This window comes from Sciurus carolinensis, chromosome 13 (assembly GCF_902686445.1).
Source record: "Sciurus carolinensis chromosome 13, mSciCar1.2, whole genome shotgun sequence".
Lineage (NCBI taxonomy): Eukaryota > Metazoa > Chordata > Mammalia > Rodentia > Sciuridae > Sciurus > Sciurus carolinensis.
In genome coordinates, this window is record NC_062225.1 from 94,094,427 (window position 1) to 94,116,788 (window position 22,362).

Genomic DNA, 22,362 nt, shown 5'->3' on the forward strand with positions numbered 1-22,362 from the left:
CGTCCTGGTTCCTTTGTGTTCTCACTGTGTGTTCTGGTGTGTTCTGGGTGCCATTTCCTACAGACACCAGCGTCTCGTTTTCTCTAAAGCTGCGTGGACGCCACCTGGAGAGCTAGAAACAGGGAGTCCCGGCTTTTGCTTAGCATTGTGTGCGTTCTGCATCCGTGTGTCTGGACACGTGCATGTGTGCACAAGTGAGCGAGTGCTGCCCATGCCAGTGTGTCTTGATAGGTGTGTCAGTGTGTGAGCATGTGCACACCTGTAAGCAAGAGCATTTGCCTCACAAGATGCAGTGTCCACGCCTATAATCCCATCAGCTCAGGAGGCTGAGGCAGGAGGATGGCAAGTGCAAGGCCAGCCTCAGCAACTTAGCAAGACCCTGTCTCAAACAGTGAAAAGGACTGGGGATGTGTGTGGCCCAGTGGTTAGTGCCACTGGATTTAATCCATGTTACCAAAAGAAACAAAAAGTGCATGCCTGTGTCAGTGTGTCAGAATGTGTGTGTGTGTGTGTGTGTGTGTGTGTCCTGTGCAGTGTCTGGATATGTGCAGGTGGGTGTGTGAGCACCCTGTGAGCACGTGTATCCAAGTGTGCTGTGTGTATAGACTTGTGCACGGCTTTCTGGGCAGGTCCCGGGAACACTCCGGGGAGAGGTGCATTGAGAAACACGGTGGTCTGGCCGTGTGACTCTTGGGGCAGTTTGGGGAAGTGGGCTCTGAGTGACCCCAGGGTGCCTGGCAGCCAGAAGTCTTGAGGGGAAGACTGGGACCCTTGGGAGGAGCAGTCACCTTTGCGAGCCTGTTCCGGTCAGCAAGCCTGGACTCTTCTGCAACTGGGAGGTGGGCTGAAGGTCCCTGAGAGGCCGGTGACCTGCTGGAGCCGGCACCTAGAGCAGAAGGAGGGCCATCGGTGCTAGGGCTCCTCCAGGAGGAGGCTCTCGGAATCGAGGCCGCATCGTGAGACTCTGACTCAGGATCCAGAGCAGTGGACAGGAGGGCGTGGGTCCTGGGAGCCTTCGGAGGCTTCAGCGTGGAAAGTGGAGGTGGCTGTTGATGGGACTTTGGGCCACGAACAGTGAAGCCTCCGGGTGTGTAGTGAGGGACCTGAGGAAATGGCCCTGCCCAGTGTTCGGTGGTTGTGGGGTGTATTTCCTGCAGCTGGGCCACATGGGGAGAAGAGGGAGGACAGGAGGGTGCCTGGGTCCCTCAGGTGCCCGTGTCCAGGCTCTATGAGCCTCACCACGGTGGGGCTGGGAAGGAGGCGTGAGGCCCGTTGGTTTCGGGGGCTTCATGACCGGGAGCAGCAGGGGCATCAGGCCGAGTTCTGCCTAAAGGCCAGAGGGCACATGGGGGCTGCCAGGGACCACGTGCCCTTGGCAGCAAGTGCTGCGTGTGTTGCAGGTTACCACTACAACGACCTGGTATCCCCGCAGTACCTGAGCCTCATCGCCAACCTGTCGGGCTGCACCGCCCACCGGCGCGTGAACAACTGCTCCGACATGTGCTTCCACCAGAAGTACAGGACGCACGATGGCACCTGCAACAACCTGCAGCACCCCATGTGGGGCGCCTCGCTCACCGCCTTCGAGCGCCTGCTGAAGGCCGTGTACGAGAACGGCTTCAACACGCCCCGCGGCATCAATCCCCAGCGGCTGTACAACGGGCACGTGCTGCCCATGCCCCGCCTGGTGTCCACCACCCTGATCGGCACCGAGGCGGTCACAGCCGACGACCAGTTCACGCACATGCTGATGCAGTGGGGCCAGTTCCTGGACCATGACCTGGACTCCACGGTGGTGGCCCTGAGCCAGGCCCGCTTCTCGGACGGGCAGCACTGCAGCTCCGCGTGCAGCAACGACCCGCCCTGCTTCTCAGTCATGATCCCGCCCAACGACCCGCGCGTGCGCGGTGGGGCGCGCTGCATGTTCTTCGTGCGCTCCAGCCCCGTGTGCGGCAGCGGCATGACCTCCCTGCTCATGAACTCCGTGTACCCGCGGGAGCAGATCAACCAGCTCACCTCCTACATCGACGCCTCCAACGTGTACGGCAGCTCAGACCACGAGGCCCGCAGCATCCGGGACCTGGCCAGCCACCGCGGCCTGCTGCGGCAGGGCATTGTGCAGCGCTCCGGGAAGCCCCTGCTGCCCTTCGCCACGGGGCCCCCCACCGAGTGCATGCGGGACGAGAACGAGAGCCCCATCCCTTGCTTCCTGGCTGGGGACCACCGCGCCAATGAGCAGCTGGGCCTGACCAGCATGCACACGCTGTGGTTCCGCGAGCACAACCGCATCGCCACGGAGCTGCTTAAGCTGAACCCGCACTGGGACGGGGACACCATCTACCACGAGACCCGCAAGATCGTGGGCGCAGAGATCCAGCACATCACCTACCAGCACTGGCTGCCCAAGGTCATGGGGGAGGTGGGCATGAAGATGCTGGGCGAGTACCACGGCTACGACCCCAGCGTCAACGCCGGCATCTTCAACGCCTTCGCCACCGCGGCCTTCCGGTTCGGCCACACGCTGATCAACCCCGTGCTCCAGCGGCTGGATGACAGCTTCCGGCCCATTGCACAGGGCCACGTCCCGCTCCACAAGGCCTTCTTCTCACCCTTCCGCATCGTGAACGAGGGGGGCATCGACCCGCTTCTCAGGGGGCTCTTCGGGGTGGCGGGGAAGATGCGCGTGCCCTCCCAGCTGCTGAACACGGAGCTCACGGAGCGACTCTTCTCCATGGCGCACACTGTGGCCCTTGACCTGGCTGCCATCAACATCCAGCGTGGCCGGGACCATGGCATCCCGCCCTACCACGACTACAGGGTCTACTGCAACCTGTCCGCCGCCCACACCTTCGAGGACCTGAAGAACGAGATCAAGAATCCTGAGATCCGTGAGAAGCTGAGAAGGTGAGTTCCGGAAGCTGCTGCTGTGCTCCTGTGGGCACCAGCGTGACCGACCACGGGCTGTGCCATTGCCGTGTGTGGTGGCAATCGGAGAGTGTAGTGGCCGCCAAGGCCGGGGGCGTGAGGGCAGAGCCTGCTCAGGAGGTGAGCTTCACTGAGCCGGGTGAGCTCACAGTTGTGCTGGCCAGGTGGGCTGCACTAAAGGAACCGTTTGCCCTAGAATGTTCCAGAACTGAGGTTGTGCTGAGGGACAAGGCAGGATTTGACCTGCAGCCCCTCCATGTGCCAGGGACCCACCCCACAGATTCCCCCTCTGAGCAGCAGCTGCCAGGGTACATGGGGCCACCAGATAGGCCTTCGCCTGGGGACAGGAAGCTGGTGGGTTTGGGGCACCTCCGAGCACTCGGGGCAGTAGATGGCAGTCTCACAGGGAAAGCAGAGGCCTCCATGCTGCCCAGGCCTGGGGTCTGGTGGCCTGACCTACATCGGGCTCCTCTGGACCGTCCCCTGTGATGGGGGACCCATTAGACTTCCAGAGAGAGCCGCTCAGAGGCCCTGGTTCCCCCTCGCTCAGCCACTCCTGCGGCGGTGTCCTTCTTACCAAGTCACTCGGACTCGGACTGTAGGGACAGGAAAGTGATTACGCACGGCAGGTTTTCCATGATGAGCCTCTGCGGTCCTTGGACTTAGGAACAGAGGCCCGCCTGGGCATCTGCCAGCTCCCCTCTGAGGGTCAGCAGGGCGTTGCTTTCTGCCTGACCCCAGCTGGCCTGCAGCCCACCCCACCCTCAGTGAGGCCTCGGAGACGACCTGCACCTTCCAGGAGGGGAGGACTGACCACCAGGCGTGGAGTCAGCAGGTGCTGCCCTGGTAAATCTCTGTGGTTGTGATGGCGGAGTCACCAGTGCAGGGAGAGGCTTGGCTCTCCACCGTGCCCTGACTCCTCTCCGCGTCGCTTACCTAGGGCTTCAGCGCACCGAGGAACTTCCTAGGTGTGTGACCTCCTTTGCTCTTGCCCACACCGCCCGATTTCTCCCCAGTGGGCCCCTCCGTCCATGGCTGTGAGGACGTCTCGAGGCCACTGCCCGTTGGAGGCCCTGGGCTGGTGCACACAGAGCCGGCCAGGGTGTGAGAGACCATCCTTGTGCTCCTCCCCTGGCCTCTTCTGGTAGGGGAAGTGGCCCGCGGCAGGAGAGTTCCCGTGGTGAAAGACCAGGACTGTGAGCCTGGTCCCAGCACTCAGGGCACCGAGCCTGTCCGCTGTGCGGCTCCCAACGGGCGACGTCATGTGGGCAGTCAGGTGGGTGCAGGGCGGGCTGAGCCTGGGCTCCCCCTGCCCTGTGCCCTGCAGTGGGGGCTCCACCGGCAGCGAGCCTGAGCAGTGGGTCCCTTGGGCTGTCCCTGGACAGTGGAGCAGATGGGAAGAGGACAGACCAGGAGGGAGTGGGTCCTCTGGGGAAGTCTGGGCAGCTGGTGGCACCACTGTACCCTGTCCAGCACGGACCCATCACCCCCCAGTTCTTCTGAGAAGCAGCTTCCCACTGAGGTACTGGACCTAGACGTCCAGGGAGCATGTCACTGGACGCAGAACAGAGCCGGTAGCTGTGTTCTGCAGACCCCTGGTTGCTGGGGCTGGAGCAGATGGTGGTGTGAGGGGGGAGCCAGCCGGCATGACTTGTCGGTCAGCAGCAGATGACCTGTCCTTCCTGAGCTCTGTGGGAAGCACAGACCTCAGGACTCCGTGGAGCCTGGAACCAAGTCTCCCTCTTGACCAGTGGAGCCTTTGAGAATCCTGAAAGACTTGGCTGTGAATGATTTGTAGAAGTCGTCAGTTTCTGTGAATGATTTGTAGAAGTCGTCAGTTTCTGTGAATGATTTGTAGAAGTCGCCAGTACTTCTGAGGAATTGGAAGAATCTGCTAAAGAAGCCTGTTCTTCAACACTTAAACCTCCTCTTAGTCCTTTGCCATCTTGTTGGCAAGCATTTTCTTTATGGCAGATATATTTCAAATGTGTGGTAGAATGCTTTTCCATTCTGTCAGAAACGTGGCTGTGGCTGTACGTTGGTCATTGCCCGTGCACTGGTGGACAAGGCCCACAGGGCATTTTCGGATGCTGTTTTCCCTGCAGAGCAGGACGGGGTGTGGTTTAATTTTCTCTCTTGTGCTTTCTTGGCTTTTCCAAATCTTTCATAGATAAGTAAGAGCATGTACACTCTACACCCTAAAACAGAAAGTGGGAAGAGGTCTTTGAAGTGTAACGGATAAATGTTTCAAAGAAAATAAAGATGAATTTAGTTTGTCAAGTATACTTCTGAATAATGTAAGTAGTGAAGGAAATCAAGAGAACTTTCATATCCGCTGTGTTCTGCCACGTGAGTCTCCCTAGGTAAGAGAAGTTCTGCTTCTTTGTTGCAGACTGTACGGCTCCACACTCAACATCGACCTGTTCCCAGCCCTCATGGTGGAGGACCTGGTTCCCGGCAGCCGCCTTGGGCCCACCCTGATGTGCCTGCTCAGTACACAGTTCCGGCGCCTGCGAGATGGGGACAGGTGAGCACAGATGGGCTGCAGCGCCTACCATGACAACCAGAGACCAGAGACCCTGTCCTTGCTGAGAAGGAAGAGGCTCAGCCGTGGTGGGCCTGTGGGAAGCTCCCTGCCTGCCTGGGGCAGGCCTCCATCACTTAATCTAGCACACCTGGCCAGGTGCCCTGGGTACCCTGACTCAAGAGGATTCTGTGGGGCCTCCATCACCTTAGTCCAGCACACCTGGCCAGGTGCCCTTGGTCCCCTAACTCAAGAGGATTCTGTGGGACCTCTCTCACCTTAGTCCAGCACACCTGACCAGGTGCCCTGGGTCCCCCGTCTGAGGAGAGCGTTTTGGCTCCTGGAAGCCCAGGGCTGACCCATGCTGACCAGCCACTGTGGACCTAGAGTGGCTGCACGTCGGGCAGGACCTCTTGCACGTTAGGCTGGCGTTGCGAGTGTCTTGGATGCCTGGGCAGGGGCTGTCCCTCCCGGCTAGGACTCACTCAGCAGACGCACCAAATGTCTGTGTGGTGACCTGTCCCATTGCTGCCCGGCGGAGCTGCAGGCTGCTCCTGTGTCCCCGGGTTTTGCTTCCGCCTCTTTGTCCGGGAGGAGCGACTCTCTTCCTAATTAATGCTGCTGGAGGAACGGCTGCCTGACTGCAGTTCTCGGGGTCCCGCCTGCCCTGACCTCGCTGTCTCTCCACGATGCAGGTTGTGGTACGAGAACCCGGGGGTGTTCTCCCCCGCCCAGCTGACGCAGCTCAAGCAGACCTCCCTGGCCAGGGTCCTCTGCGACAACTCGGACAACATCACCCGCGTGCCGGGGGACGTGTTCAGGGTGGCGGAGTTCCCGCACGGCTACAGCAGCTGCGAGGACATCCCCCGCGTGGACCTGCGGGTGTGGCAGGACTGCTGTGAAGGTGCGTCGGGGGCAGCGCTGCCCGCCCCTCCTGCAGTGTCCAGTGTCGGGTGCCCAGGGCAGGCCTACAGCATGGAGGGGGCACGGCCGGGTGGGGCAGCTGCGGCCTGTCTGCCTCGTGCTCACTGTCCCACACGTCCCGGGATGCCCCTGGAGGGCTGCCTGTGCCCAGAGAGGCCTGGCGGCCGCTCTCCTGGCCTCAGTGCCATCGTGTGGCAGCCACTGGAGATCAGGAGGCCACGCGCACAGCCTCCCAGCAGACCTCAGGAGCAGGAGCACAGGACGAAATAACAACTCGCAGGCAGCACGCAGGTCGAGGCCCCTGCAGGCTCCGTGCTGGGCAGGCTGGCCCTGGGACGTGTGCACGAGTGTGCCGCGGGCTTGGCCTCACCCGACCTCACAGTGGCCACGGCTCCACGTCATCCCTGGGCCTCTGTGTCCACAGTGACTCCAGCACTGTGAGAGAAGCACGAGACAGCTTTCAGCACACTGGGGCTGATCCCCCTAAAACCTGGTGTCTGAACACAGAGCCCTTGGCAAGAACCCAGCCTTGCAGCAGATGGGGAAGGGTGTGCGAGAGCACCGAGCTCTCTGGGGTGTGCACCTGGGTGTGCAGGGTGCGGTGGCACGCGTGGGCAGGGCCACGTGCCTGAACACCTCGGCCGAGAGGCCCCTCACCAGGGTCTGTGAGCCCTGGGAGGAGGGTGCCAGGGCCTGTCCTGCCAGCCTCCAGCCTGGCCCTTCCCACCCACAAGGCACTGCCAGCCGCGTGCACAGAGCGGCCACCCTCTTCATCGCTGCCTCCTCGGAGTGCATTCCTAGGTCCCTCTCATGGTCAGCCCTGATTTCTTTTCTCTAGTTTGAGTGCAGTTTGGGCTTTTTCAGACTGTGAGCAAAGCCTCATAGAATGCTAAAGCTGGGGACCTTCAGAACCCAGCCTCTAGGGCCCTGCTGAGGAACAGGCGGGAGGATTGAGGGTCTGGGCCACAGACTAGGGCTGCCCCTCGGTCTGGCCAGCCCTGGCCTCACGGAGCCCATGCAGCAGGTGGGCTCAGGAGGGACACAGAGTTCAGACACTGGTGACCTCCTCCTCCTCCCCCTCCTGCTTCCGGAAGCACAGGTGCAGCAGGTGTTAGGTCCCTAAGTGTTGAGCTGGGTCTCGGCAGATCCTCGGTCTCTGTGTGGGGAGCGTGTGACCTGATTTCCTGTCTCCTCCACACACACACACATGGTGGCACACATGCCTACATGCGTCTGGTGGGACACTTCAGCTGCACAGAACGCTGTGCTTGCTGTGGGCCTGGTTTTCCAGGTCACACATTCACCCTGTCACATCTGCTGGGGACCTCCCTTCTTTCTGTTGTGTGTCCTTGCCGTTCCAGCTCAAATGCTTCTGCGTGAGCACAGCAGAGACACTCATTCTGTTGGCAGAAAACGGTTCTGTTGAGAGCCGTGGGAGAAGCTGGCTCTTCTTCCTCTCAGGTGCAGGGACTCTACTCTGTGCTCTGATAACCTCAGCAGGCCCTCTAGCCTCCTGAGCAGCAACGGAGCCAGCCATCTGCCCTCCGCTGAAGACCCAGCCTGGCTGTGCCAGTGCTATACGGTCCTGTGGGACCCTGCTCTCCACGGGGCACACCGGTTCTGACACTTTCCCCCTTAAAACAGTGGGCTCCACCCTGGACCAACACAGCTTAAAAATGCTTTGTAAGTTTATCTGTTTTCATTTTAACCCAAAAGCCTTATCTAAACTATAGCAGAAAAAGTAAAAGAAAGAATTGAAGTTTGACAGGCCAAACAGCTGCTATTTTTATTGGTTCAACTTTCAAAAAAGGCGCCTGTTGAGCACACTCTCCGGGCTGCGACCCAGTCCTGTCAGCCCCCAGGGTGCCCCCTGTGCCCCCTGTGCCCCTGGGAACCCTGAGAAGCTGCTCCTAGGTGGAAGGTGGCTGCTCCTCTTGACCAGAAGTAGCAGTTGCAACTTATTTGTGGGGATTGATGAGTCTTTGGGAAAAACACAGACAGGCACGTGAACACAGATGCACACACATGCACACGCAGAGGCCCATGCGTACACACGTGCACACGTGCACACCCATATGCTCATTGGCCCTGAGCATTCTGAAGTCCTTTGGAGTTGTTGCAGTGAGCTTGGGGACAGGCTGAAGAGCTCTCACGGCACTGCTTCACCGTCCCCAACATCCCGCCCTTCCCCACCCCTCTGTCACTTCATGTCTGTGTGCACAGACACATGCCCGCATGCACAGATAAATACAACGTGCACGTTTTTCTCTGTTAGCCCAGAAAATCACAGGCATGACACTACCTTGCTCCTAGCAGCTTAAGTGTATACTGTCAAAATTGGGAAATATTCATGAGTGAAATACCGGTATGCGATTTACAGAGTTCGCTCAGATTTTACATCTGTTCCACTAATGTCCCGTGATGTCCTCCGTGCTGGTTTGTGTCTGGCTATCAGATTCTGTCTAGGACTGTGACTTACCTCTCCCCTGTCTTCACCTCCTCTGTTGCTTGGCATTTGCCTCTGAGGGGGCGCATCTGATGTTTTCCTCTAGGTTGGGCCCAATGACAGGCCAGCAGGGCTGTGTTCTGCCTGGTGTGCGGCATCAGGACTCACTGGGGACTTGCGTCTCCACTCGAAGGTCATGTTGGTGTTTGGCCAAATGAAGGGGCCTCTGAGCATGCTGCTGTGGAAGAGGAGCGTCTCCTCCTCCACGGCCCCCTAGGCCCCGGGCAGAGGTGCGTGCCCAGCAGGGACTGGCGCTCCTGGGTGTGGCAGGTTTCGGGATGGATTCTGGTGCTGAGCTCAGGCTCTCCTGCTTACCCTGACTGTCCCAGACCTTCACCTGTGTCCACTCTTTTGCTCCACCAGCCACACTGGGGTCAACAAGCCGGGCAGCTCCTGCCTTGTGAGCCAGCCGAAGTGGAGCCCAGAGCCCACGCAGCATGGCCCAGTCCTGCCCTGTGCACCAGCGAGCCCGAGGGCCTCCTGGCAGGGATGGGAGCCTGGGTCCCCAGGGGCCTGTCTTCCGGGGCTCTCAGGTGGGCCACAGAGCCCTTGCCTGGGCACTGACCCACGGTGCCTGTGACTGGGGGCGACCTGCCTTCTTCGGCCACACTGGGGACTCTGCAGGGACCCACCCAAACTCCCAGTCTGCCAAGGAGAGGAGGGCCTGGGAGACTCATCTGGCCTTGCTGTAGTGCGGGGCCTGCCTAGTGTCCAGACGTGGAATCTGGGTGGGAACAGGCTCCGTCAGGGCTGGGCTCCAGGAAGGCACAGGGCTGCCGGGCCGTGCCACGTGGGTCTGGTTTATTCATCTGGGCCATCTCAGACTTCGCTCGGCCGCACTCCGAGGTGATTGGCAGGCAGAGTGCCGCCCTGGGCTGGGTCGGCCTTCCGGGCCTGGCCAGAAGCTCGGTGGTTAGTGCTGGGACACCTTGCAGAGCACTGGGGTTTTCCTCAGTGGTGCTGTGTGGGCAGAAACGGGCCTTGACTCCATCTTGAAGAACATGGCCAGAACGTGACCTCCACCAGGGACAGGGACTGGAGCCGGCCTCGCCGCCTTGGTCTCACTCTTGTGGGCCTTGATCTTGTACCCTTCCTGCCCCGTGGCATGAGGCTGCAGTTACGAAAAGGGCCTTTGCCTTCTTCCTGGCTATTCCATTCCCGTGTGAGGCCGAGTTACAAGCCCAAGGAACCCTGAGCACTGGGTTGAACAGTGTGGGGGCCCAGGGTCACCATGCCGAGCAGCCAGCTCCTCCTGGGGCCCAGGAAGGAGGCTGCGGAGAAGGCGTCTGGACTCCCTTGGGAAGAGCCCAGTTGGACTTGGACCCACCTCTCGCCATGCAGGGAACCCTGATGCTCAGCGGATGGGGGTGGGAGGTTGTCAGTGTGCCAGATCACAGAGCACCCCGACCCTGGGAGAGGCCCAGCACCAACAGCATCAGGAGGCAGAGGGCCTGGCCTCTGCATGGGCCGTGAGACCTGGTCAGACCACAGGGTGGTGGTTGCATGGTGGGTGCTGGACGGCCTGCTCCCAGCTCTTGGACGCCTGGGGACCTCAGAGTCAGACCTACAGTCCCTGCCTGGCTTTGGGCTCCATGGTTGGTTCCATGGACAGCACGGCGAAGGTGGTTCAATGTGATGAGACGCACAGTCGCTTCCAGGTTGGTCACTGCCACGTGCCCTCTGCTTTCTCTTTAGACTGCAGGACCAGGGGGCAGTTCAACGCGTTTTCCTACCACTTCCGAGGCAGACGGTCTCTGGACTTCAGCTACAGGGAGGACGAGCCCCCGCGGGGAGCCCGGTCCCGCAGGATGCGCAGGTGCTGGCCTCTTGGTCCACTGGGAGCAGCCCCCGCTCTGGACGCCTTGCCACGGGCCGTGGTCTGGCTGCAGCGTGCACTTCTGTTCAGCCTGGCTGAGCCGGCAGGGACGTCTGGGGTGCTGGGGACAGGCCTGCAGCCTGCGTCCCTCTGGGCTCAGGGGGCTTAGGAGCCTGGGCCAGAACCTGTGGGTGAGGCTGTGCTTCTCTCCTAGTGTCCTGAAACCCAGTGAACCACGGGGCAATGCCACCTCGGCTGCCCGGAAGCACCTGGGAGCGCCAGCCACCAGTGACTTCAGAGAATTCGTCCTGGAAATGCAGAAGACCATCTCAGCCCTCAGGAAGCAGGTGAGGCGGGCTCAGCGCCTCCCCCAGCCGGCCTTCTCCACGGCCCACCTCCTTCCTCTGTTCAGGGGGCCTTCCCTTTCAGGGACTGAAGGCGAGGACCCTGCCGGTCGCCCACCCGGGTCTGCGGCATGCAGCTGTGGGTCTCGCTCTTCTCCTCGGGTTTCCCAGAGCATCAGGGACCTGGGTAGTACTGTGTCACTGGCTGTGCGGCTGCCGGCCGGGTGACTTTGCTAAGAACACAGCTGGCACAGTCTCAAGAAGCCCAGCCAGGGGCCCCTTGGGAGAAGCAAACCTGAACCTCTTCAGCAGCTTCTTCAAGAAGCGATTGCTCCAGACTGGCCGGCAGGGCCTCAGGTGACATCCCACTGGCTGGTCAGTTGTGGTGGGGATTTTCAGGCAGCTGTGGCTCAGGTGGGCCTGTGCAGTCAGGTCCTGTCACTGTTGTCCCGCGTGAGCTCTGTGCTCACACATGTGAGACCCACGCAGACGCAGCACTGGATTGCTCCTCTGGGCTCTGGGTTGACGCAGGGTCAGTCACACAAGCCCAGGGGTCCTGGCAGGTGAATAGGCCTGCGGTCACTCAGCGCTGGGGCAGCCTGGCCTATCATGGGTAAGGCGTGTGTTCTCAGAGGTTGAGACAGGTGTCGTGGTCGGCGGGCTGCAACAGGGAGCTGCCTCCGTGGAAGCATAGGCAGCAGGCCAGTGGTCTCTGTGCACGGCTGCTGTGGCCTGCTGTCAGAGCAGCTGCCCCTGCCTGAACGTGGTTCGGGAGAAGTCTGTTCCCAGAACGGGAAGGCCTGTGATGAATGTGCTCTCTCCATACTGGACCTCAGCACCACTGAGGGCAGACTGAGCTGCAAGGGACAGGACACCCCAAGGAGGAATGGATCCAGTGAGGCACAGCCTAGCATCCCTCTCAGGGCGTGCACAGCTGGACAGTGGCAGGACCCTGCTTCTCCTGCTCTGCAAGGGCGGCCTGCTGCACACAGGCCAGGGTGTGGAGTGGTGGCCTGTGGAGGGGCCTCGGGGCTCCTGCAGCTTCCCTCGAACCCTGTGTCATCTGCCCACACTGTGTGTCCAGCGCACGCCAGTGGCCCATCCTGGGATGCATGGATGACGCTCAGGCTGGCCTGTCACTGTTCCTTGGAAAACTGTGTGCAGAGCACACATGGATTGGGGACAGTCCTGGGAGGAAGGCACCCTCATGCCCTAGTCCCCCTCCCTCTGGGCTGCCTAGGCATCAGAGAGCACTGTGTCAGGCCATCCGGTCACCTGTCTGGTCTGTGCATCTGAGTCCACGGAGTTCTTCGAGTGTGCTCTGAACACCTGTCGTCTCACGGGAGGAGCCTTGCTCTGAGGTGACCCGTGATGCTCTGCCTTGCTGCAGATCAACAGGCTGGAGACCCGACTCAGCACCACGGAGTGTGTGGATGCCAGTGGAGAGTCCCACGCCAACAACGCCAAGTGGAGACCTGATGCCTGCACCGTCTGTGGGTGCAAAGTGAGTCTGCAGCGCCCTTGTGCCGTGCCACACCAGGGGCAGGGGCCCAGGGCTGGCCCGTCCTCCCACGCCCTCTGGCTTCCCACGGGAGCACCAGGGCGCCTGCCTCTTGGTGCCAGCTGTAGCTGTGCCCGCAGAGGAGGTGCTGGTGCCCAGACCTGGGCACTGTGCAGCCCTGCTCAGGGCAGGGTAAGCAGCGGGCACTGCGCTCCACCCCCACCTTCTGCCAGCTGGAGGGACATTCCCGCCCTGGAGACCTGGGGCTCCTGCCCACAGAGAACCTGTTTTCAGACAATCACCTGCCCCCACTGGCTCTGTCCCTTTGTCAGGGACGTGAGGAGAGTGCTCAGCACCCTGGGCCTGTCTCCTTTGGGCAGCAGACAGGGAGCGCAGGCCAAGTTGCCTCCTGACGTTCTCTGGTCCTCGTCCTGGAGGAATCGGGAGTGGGGGCGTCTGAGCCACCTGTGATCCTGGGGCCTCAGCGTGGGCGCCCAGAGCACAGGCGACAGTAGTGTGTGCCTCCAAGGGCAGTGGGGAGCTGCCTTCCCTCGGGTTGGGAGGCCTGCGGAGCGGGGAGGCCTGGGCAGGCCAGGGCTGGGCGCTGTGCCTGTGTGACCAGCCCCTGCCCAGTTCAGTCCCTGGAATGGCACTGTGCCCTCTCCCTCCCCTAGGACGGGCAGGTCACCTGCTTCGTGGATTCTTGCCCTCCTGCCACCTGCCCTGAGCCTGTGAAAACCCAAGGAGCGTGTTGTCCAGTCTGCGTGAAGGAGGCCGCCGAGGAGAAGCCCTAGCCCCTGCACGCTCCTCCAAGTTGGTCTGGGCAGCACTCGTCAGATCAGACCCAGGCAGTGCCTGGACTCCAGGTGGAGGCTGGGCTGTGCGGTCAGCCACCCAGGCTGCCCAGACCCGTGCTCTGTGGAGAAAACAGCGGGCAGGAGGGGAGCTGACTCTTCACGTTAGACTTCTCAGGTTTTTATTTAATTCTTTTAAAGTGAAAATTTGGTGCTACTATTAAATCGCACAGTTAACTCTGCAGGCTCCTAAATTGATTCTGCCTGATAACACCACTTCTTTTAAGTGAGGAGCCTCTGTCCGCTCTGCCCGCTCCGGGCCAGGCGCTTGCAGACGGGGGTTGCCGGCAGCTGGGGTGCTGCAGGAGGCTCTTGAAGCCTGGGCTGTGTCAGGTCAATTCACACAGAAAACCGTGTTTGGCAAATGGAACAGAATCTTCACTAGGGTGTTCTGGGGACCCGGGCCGACGCCCTGGCTCCGCTGCCTCCCTGCTGTCTGTCCCCACGTCTCGGTCCTTCCTCAGCTCCTCACTTAACGGTGAAACAGAGCAGCCCTGTGTCAACCCCTGCTCCTCCTCCCACCAGAGGGACGTGACCAGCCCACAGTACCGACGGGCGCTTTCCCCTCCAGCAGGAGTGAACCCCTCGCCCCCTCGGCCTCCTGGAAGGCCTGTGTGGGGGCCGAGTGCCCACAGCCTTGGTGACTTGCAAGCTCCTCTGCTGACCGCTCCTCTGCTGACCATGGAGCAAGACCCACTCTCCAGACCCCTCTGCAGGGTAGGACAGCTGGAGTCCCAGTGTGGGGACTCTGACTCCATATCATGTGAACAGTGGAAAAATGAGTCCCTCTACCTTGTGTGTTTTTAAACTGCATGATGTTTTATATTAAGAAACTGCCCATTTCCTAGGTGTTAGATATGGCAGAAAAATCACTTCCATTACACAAAAGTTTTTTTGATTTATTTTTTTTTGGTTTATTTTTTTTAATTTTTATAGAATTTAGTGAAAAGCAACTGTCATACCTCATGGTCTCTTTAATTGACCAAAACCTTCCATTAGTCTAAAGACGAAGCAATCTGGGTTTCGAGGAATATTTCCTGAAAATGCTGATTTTGTTCAACACTTCCTGACACTCTTCCTGCCTGAGGTGGCTTGGGGCACCTGCAGGACCTGGGGTCAGAGCCAGGTGGCAGGAGTTCTTGTGGGGTCACCAAGGGGACCCTCATGGGGACAGGGAAGCCTGGGTTCCTTGCAGCACAGAGGGGCCTCCAAAGCCTGGCGAGACTGGTGTGACGGACAGGCTGGCCAGGTGTCTCCCAGACAGCCTGAGGCCGGCCGCGCGGGCCGCCAGCATCCTCGCAGTGGCTTGTGGCCTGTGTACGAACTTGGTCGTCTCACTTCTCATCCTCACCTGGCCCAGGGATGAACTAAGGCTGGCTCGTGTTTCCCAGGGCGTGGCTTTTCTTCTGAAATATGAAGTCGAATTTAGCAATCAGATCTTAAAACGATTCCTGTAAACTGGGAAGTGTACGAGTTTGCCTAATATTCGGTGGCTGACTGCTCAGGTGGAAGAGTGGCCGCCAACCTGCATCGTGGTGCTTTGCTGCCTCACGAGTGCTGTGGAGGATCCATGGTGCAGTGCGTGGCTTGGGCACGTATCCAGGGCTGTCATTTTCTGTAACTCCAGGTGACGTGCCTGGGGGGCCCCCAGATTGGCGCTCAGTCTTGGTGACCAGTGCGGTGGGCAGGGCCTGAGGAGTGTCCCCAGTAGCAGGTGAGAGTGTGCCTAAAGCGAGTGTAGATATCTGTTTCCTGTTCTGACTGTCGCAACAGCCAAACGCCTTTTTCATACTCGCTGTATTCAGTACATTACCAAAGAAACGTTTGCACTATGTAATGACGCCTTCGGTTCTAATAAAGGCCACCTTGTCCAGAGGAGCTCGGCTCTGTCTTTTACCTTGGAACGATCCCTGGGGCTGCAGCTTGTTGAACAGGTGACAGCAAAGCTGGATGGAGAGAGAGGTCCTCTGCGAACGCCCAAGGGCTGCTCTGGTCGCCGGTCGTCCCGTGTGGACAGTGTGAGCAGGGCACGAGTCAGATGGACTCACTCCAGAGCAGCCAGGACGCTCTCAGGACCCGTGCTGCCTTTAAATCCTGGGCAGGTGGGAGTCGAGCCCTCCGCAAAGCCGCCTGGGAGTGTCGCGGGTGGGTGGCCCCAAGGTCCAGCGTTTGCCGCGACCTGTGCTTGTGTGTGGCTCTGCAGCCAGACCTGGTGACTGGGTGTGGCCACTTCTCGTCCCCTGCACTGCGCTCTAGGTAGCCGAGGATGTTGTTCTGAAGGAAGCTGGGAGGCATTTGAAGACATCTTTGCAGGATTTGAGGATATCTTTACATGACCTGGGGGAAAATCATAGTCTTAAATAGTTATCATAAGAAAAGTGTTAGAGAAAATTTGAATGTTTTTAAATTGCCAGGTCATTTCAAAATCTGAACAAGAAACTTGCGCTGCTCCAGGAACCTGGTGGAAGATCTCCTGTTGTAGGAGATGACATGCCTAAATTCCCTGCTGCATTTCAATGGGGAGCCGCCTCCCTGACCTGGGCCACGGTTGAGAACCTAACACCCTTTGCCGCCATGGAGAATCACGCGTAAGGACTCCAGCAGCATTTTTTTCCTGGAGTGGCAAATCTAGGTTGAGTATTTTGCGTGTGGCACAAGCAGGTCTCCATTCCTCCTGATGTTGAACTTTTCAAGGCTGAAGAACTGCCTTGGTAGGAGAACACACCTGGGTCCAACAGCTCACAGGGCATCAGCCCACACTCAGCACCAGCCTCAGTCCAAGGTGGCACCCTGGGTTTTCTTTAACGTCCTGGCATCTGAACAAGCTCCCACCTGGTTCTTGGGGAACTTTTCCTTATGCCTGAAATAGCCATGGGTGGATTCCCTTTCATTTACATTCACAGGAACAAATGTTCAGGAACCCCAAACCCGAGGCCCTGCTCATGGGCAGCACATCTGGGTTTGGTAGGTGGAGGAAGCTCCAGTGGTGACTGGTCCCATGTCTGTGGGTCTCCATCTGCTCTGAGTGTCTGGTTTCCTCTGGAGACCCCTGGGACTGCAGAGGAAGGAAGCCGGTTGCAGATCCCCCCACCTCTCCTCCCTGGTCCTTCCCATGATGCCCTAAAGGTTTCCCCAGCTTAACAAAGTGATAATCAAGGGAGTGTTTATTCCATTATGGTTCTGTGTGCCAGCCCGGTAATCTCCTGGGACACTCTCAGGACGCGCCTCATTTCTGCTGGCCTGGTGTTTCTGAGAGGGAAGGAACTATTTCCCTCTACCTGTTGCCATGACTGTTCAACTATTAATCATAGCTTGGTGTGGCTTTTCTCCTGCAGAGATTTGGGGTTGATAAGGAGCAGAAGGCTTCTGGTTTTCTTTCCTTTTCTTCCTTTTTCTGACATTGAGCTTATCGTTAAGTCATGGGTAATTTTACTTTCAGTGTGTTTTGTCAAGACCGAATCTGTCCTCCGTGGTTATGGATCCACAGGTCAAAGCCCAGACTAAAGGCCACGGCGTTAGCGTTCCTGCTTTCTAGATGGCCTGCACCCTTCCACACGTAGGTTTGCTTCTTGCCATTCTGTCCTCCCCGAGCCGATCGGGCAGGATGTGCCCACGGGGCACTGAGCCCTGAGCTCGCAGCTGCTCTGGACGGAGTTCCTGGAAAGCGCCCGTGCCTGTGCACCAGGGTCATCTCCGGGAACCAGTGGTCTCCCTTCTGGTAACTGACTCAGTGCCTGGGGAGAAGGCGGAGCTGGCCGAGCCGTGGAGGGGCGGGCCCTAGGGTGCGTGGGCCTCCAGGAGGCCAGCCAAGCTCTGCGCCTTCCTCCCCTGTCTCCTCCTGCAAGTCAGGAACGCCGGCCCCAAGACAAACCCACTTCTGGCTCTGGAAACCGTCCTCTTCATTTCACCAGACTTAGAAACCGAACATCCACATTGAAACCGATTCTTTGCACCCTCTGCCCCAACTGCCCATAGGTCTGCCCATCTCAGGAGAGAAGCACAGAACTCTGACCTCAGGAATCTGGGTCCTGAGAAGCAGCCAGCACCTCACGCGTGCTGAACACAGTCCTGACTGGGATGTCTTAGCTCTGTAGTTCCTGCCAAGTCTTCCACTCTTTCCCAGTCTTTGGGTTTTTTGTGTTTTGGTTTGCTTGGCTTTTGGATTTTTATTTTTATTTGTAAAATGGACGATTGCAATATCTGCACCATGAGTTTGCTGGGCAGGTAACACAAGGTGTGCATGGGTCAGTGCCTGCCCAGGCCATGAACTCCCTGCTGCTCGCAGCACAGCTTGTCCTGAGGTCTGGCTTGGAGACGCCCCACATCTGCCCTAGAGTCATCCTTACAAAACCCTGCGGCGCCTGTCTTCATGCAAACAGGAAAGAAAGTGCTGGAATCAGCTTCCTCCACACACTCCGAGGCAGTGGTATGACGAGGACTCCCCCAGGGGACCCAGAACACCTGGAAGTCAAGGCCAAGCCTTGTAGCAACCAGAAGCGTGTTCATAGGCAGCTGCCTGCAGACCCGGGAGCCACCCGGCCCCTCTCCTGCACCCACCCCGACTGAAAGCCCGTGCCTGCCAGCACGTCTTTCCCACCTCTGTGTCTGCTCAACCTGCCTTTCCCCTCCTCATCCTCCTCACTTGAAATATGCCCAAATGGCCTCTTACCTCCCACTTCCTCAGTCCATGGGGGACAATGTCCAGGAACTTATCCAGCCTGAGCTGCGTTGCTGTGCTGATTCTCCCGGGTCAGCTCCTGGCTTCGGGTCGATGAGGGGTTCCCCTCAGACAAGCGCTGCAGTCCTGCCTCCGCCCCAGGGTCCTTGGTTTATCTGGGAATCCGTACAGGTCGGGCTCCCAGCTCCTTGGCCACAGCCTGTGCTTCCCAAGGCCGGTCCTGGCAGCCATTGTCTTTTATGCCAATAACACATCTGAAGGCACAGAGTCGGCCAAGCCCAACCCTGCTACTTGCTGTTGGAGGGCCGGTTGTGCAGCCCACTGAAGCTTCCATTTCTTCATCTCTAGCAAGTTTTGTTTTTTAAGAATTAAATGAGAGAATGTCAGTAGGGGCACAAATGTCAGAGCCAAGGAGCCAGGTGTGGCCACAGGGCTGTGCACCCTGACCAGGACCCAACGCGAACACCTGTCCACAAGAAAAGCCAGGTTTTGAAGGTCCTGCAGCTCTGTTCTCTGAAAGGGGAGCTGGGAAGTCCTCTCTCCAGGTTAAACTCACTGTATGTTTATGTGGACCCTGCGTGTAAACACCTTCTTGTCCAAAGACTTGACAGGATGCTCCTTCCTCCCCAAACCTGTGCTGTCAGCACCAATGGGCACAAGAGTGGCCTCCATGTGTGTCCCATGTCAGGAAAACAGCCCCTCCAGCCAGGCCTTCCTGTACTGGAATCTGTCCATCGGGAGGGTGGACAAAAAGAGGACACAGGATGGATTTCGAGGGAAGCAGGACCACGTGAGGCTCCTTGGAAGTCATGAGAACTTCCTGACATGGACAGCAGCCGGCCCAGGACTGGAGGAGCCAGTGGAGCAGAGGGTGACGTGTGTCCCAGGAGAGGGACGCTGCGGCTCCAGATGAGCAGGCCGGCTGGGGCCGACTCTCATCAAGAGGGGACACTGCTGTGATTGCCTGGGGAGCCTCGGCCTCCCTGTGCCAGGCTGGGAACTGGCTCCCCTGCAGCTGCTTGGCCATAGAGGCCTCTGTCAGCTCCCTGTCACAAGAGGGACCAGGAGGAACTCAGGGCAGGAAGTGGGCACTGGGAAGAGAGGATCCATGGTGGGGGTCAGGGCCTGGGTGAAGGAGCTGTGCAGCAAGGCCTTGGGTCAGCGAGACCTTGGGTCCCCTTGCTCAGAGGACACTTGAACCAGAGGGGCTGTCCGGCCGCACGCTGGAAAATCCCCCCGGAGGGCTTGGCACACGTGACCATGAGGCCATCCCTCCTTCAGAGGTGTGTGCCTGACCTAGGCGTGGGCTCCACACCCGCCCTGCCACCATGGGTGCACAGCATTGTCGATGCCGGCCGGGCACAGGGTTAGGGCATGAAGGTGCCACCCCCGAGAGGCCTCAGCAGCTTCTCTGACCAACCCCAAGTTATTCCTGCCAGTTACCTTCTGGCCTCGGGAGTGGACTGGTATCATGCTGTTGGGTGTGTGTTCAGTGCTCCGCCCAGGCAGGGTCTGGCGGAAAACCATGCCTGCAACACAGCTCCCACGTCATGGAGCTGGGGCCTTCCGAAAAGCTAAGGCAGCTTGAAGACCCCTCGTCAAACCCAGAGTCTTGCAATCAGTTCAGAAGGACTTCAGACCTGTCCCTCAGTAGCAGGAATGAGTCTATTGAAGGGATAGGAAAGGGGAAAGGGGACTCTCAAGGAAGAGCGTGGGTCCTCTCAGCGAGGAGAGGGACAACATGCCCCTCCTGTACTCCAGTTTTACTGGGGTCCCAGGGAAGCTTCCAGAGGGTCCCGCCCAGCTCCACCTCTTGACTTTGGACTAACAACAGGGTGACATCAGACTTTCAAGTCCCCACTGTCATGGCGACTATGGGTCACCTTGGCTCATGCTGACCAGTTCTAATTGGATTCTGAACCAAACATTCTTACAGATTTTCTGGTTAGGAGGAACTCTCCTTATCTCCCAGAGTTTCAGGATCTGGTCACAAAAGTCTCCTGGGTTCCTCCCATCCACATTATCTCAGGCCTGCATTTCTCCTGCAGAGAGCAGGTCGTTTGCTGAGGAAGTGACATCTGTCCACTGAGGCCAGACAGGGCTGCAGGCAGATCTTCTTGGAAGAGAAAGCACGTGGGGTGGCACAGTGGCCCCGTCACAGAGCTGCTGTCTTCACCTGGTGTGCCCGACCCCCTCTGCCTTCCCTAACACTGATGGCAAGCCGGCGTTGGCTCGGAAGGACGCTGTTGGAGTGTACAGCGATGTGCAGCCTGAGACAGACTCTGGGAGAACCTCCTCTGGGGCAGATGTCTGTAGCATCAGGAGAAAACTGAAGTCGAGGAGCCCAGAACATCTAGAGGGAGCGTGAAATGGCAGAAGCAGGCAAGGAGGACAGAAACCCTCACCTGGTGGAGACGGCACGGGCGAGGCACCTGCCCACTGGATGGTAAAACTCTGGCCAAGGTGCTGCCACCCGGAGCTGCTTCCTGGCCCACCTTCACTTCCAGACCTGTGCGCAGCCCCTCGGGCCAGGATTTCTGGTCTCCATACACATTGAGCCTCTAGAGGAGCCAGGGACACAGTGACCAGGACCTGCCTCCCTCCAACACATCCCCAAGAGCTGGGGAGGGAGGAGGGCAGCCAGCCAGGAGCTGCCCCTGCCTTTATTCTGATTCCTCAGAAACCAACTGGGATCTTGAGACCCATTCCAAGTGGAAGCCTGGTGGGACCCCGGAGCGGCACTGGAGCTCTGCAGACGCCATCCAGTGTCCTGCCGCTAGTGGGATGGCACTGTCCCTGTCCCCTTTAGTTGGTGCGGCAGCGCAGTTGGTGAAAAGTGAAAAGTTGCTAAGACAAACCACTCTGGACGCAGAACTCACACAAGAGATTTTATCAGGCAGACCAACAGCGTCTGCCCTGAAGAGAGAGAGCACACGAGAGCGCAAGGCAGGGAGCTTCGCTCAAGTAGTTGAAGTTCCCAGGCTAAGGATGATCGGGCCAATCGCTGAGCAGCTAAAATTCGCGGGCTACGGGTTAAGCCAATGGCTGCCGAGCACAGGCTGACAGGTGGACCAATGGCAGACTGACAGCTGGGGTGCTGTCATGCCTCCTTGCCTTTCCCCGCAGGCTGTCCTGCCCCCGACCGCCCAGGAAGGAGCCCCACGGGTCGTAGGGTGTAGGGTGTGCTGGTCTTGGGCAGCTCGAGGCGAGAGCCAGACTGCAGGGCAAACCCAGCCCCTGCCTGTCGCCTGCGGCGGCCAGCTAACACCTGGTGGGTTCACATGGGCAGAGCGCTGCCTCTGCAGCTGCGGACCTGCCACGTGGCCTCCGCCCTCTGGGTGCCCACCAAGCAGCCCACTGAGCACTACAGTTGGTACATCACACACAGTGGTACGTTTGGAACACACACTCAGGTCTACAGGACAGAAGTCTGGGCTCATCTCAACCCCCATGAATACATGAGGCCCCTGCTCCCAGCCAGTGACCTGGCCTTCAGACGGGAAGAACAAGAAAAGCTAGGTCAGCAACCAGGCACCCAGGCCCAACAGAAGGACCAGCAGCTGGGCTTCTCAGGACTCAGCGGAGCATCTCCAAAAGCAAGGTGCTGGCTGGCTCCAGGGTGAACAGGGGTGGGGGGCCAGCTGTGCGTCCAGGAAGGTGGGATCCAGGCCCCCAGGCCCCAGCAGGAGCTCAGCAGAGCAGAGGAGCTGATGCTGAGCGTGGTGGGAAAGGCAGGGAGAGGTGACAGGCGCGCACAGCGTGTGGAAGCGCTGAGGTGGTGTTCACACCCTCCTCCTCCCTCCCCAGGACAGGTGGGCTGTGGAGAGGTGGGACCTGACCCAGAGAACGCGGAACAGGCGAAACGCGGCACCAAGTAAAGCCAGAATGAAGAGGGCAGTTCACAAAGAAAGAATGGCCTTCCCGGCAAATGCTGTTGAAGCAATTGGACATTCATAAACTGAAGGACAAAGAACACAAAAACTCAGCTCCACGTCCATCGTGGAGCTAAACGCAAGCTAGAACTCGGAGGAAGCAGGAGAGCTGTCTTTGTGGCCTGGGGTCACCAGAGCTCCCAGGCGTGATCGGTGAGCGTGCCCCTGTGTGGGGTTTGCCCTGCTGTGGGGCAGACTGGAGAGAAGCACTGGCAGACCCCTCCATGTGACGTGTGCCGGGGTGCCCGCTGCCCGGCTCCAGGGTCACACAGGCGGTGGGCAGACCCTTGCAGCAGCCCCTGCACTGAGGACATGGGCGGGTGGGCACAGGAACCGGTGGTCAGCATGGTCAGCCAGC

The 22,362-nt window shown here is 59.2% G+C and overlaps 1 protein-coding gene across 2 annotated transcripts in view; it reads left to right on the plus strand.

Moving 5' to 3' along the window:
• The window catches only part of Pxdn (peroxidasin), a 79,009-nt gene extending 63,739 nt beyond the window's left edge, over nucleotides 1–15,270 (plus strand). For both annotated transcript variants that reach the window (XM_047523002.1, XM_047523003.1), the window contains 7 exons: nucleotides 1,401–2,904; nucleotides 5,318–5,452; nucleotides 6,145–6,353; nucleotides 10,575–10,695; nucleotides 10,910–11,042; nucleotides 12,430–12,543; nucleotides 13,215–15,270. In XM_047523002.1, coding sequence (XP_047378958.1) covers nucleotides 1,401–2,904; nucleotides 5,318–5,452; nucleotides 6,145–6,353; nucleotides 10,575–10,695; nucleotides 10,910–11,042; nucleotides 12,430–12,543; nucleotides 13,215–13,334 — 2,336 coding nt within the window. In that variant the 3' untranslated portion in view covers nucleotides 13,335–15,270. The remainder of the gene's footprint in view (nucleotides 1–1,400; nucleotides 2,905–5,317; nucleotides 5,453–6,144; nucleotides 6,354–10,574; nucleotides 10,696–10,909; nucleotides 11,043–12,429; nucleotides 12,544–13,214) is intronic.
• Nucleotides 15,271–22,362: the final 7,092 nt, after the last annotated feature.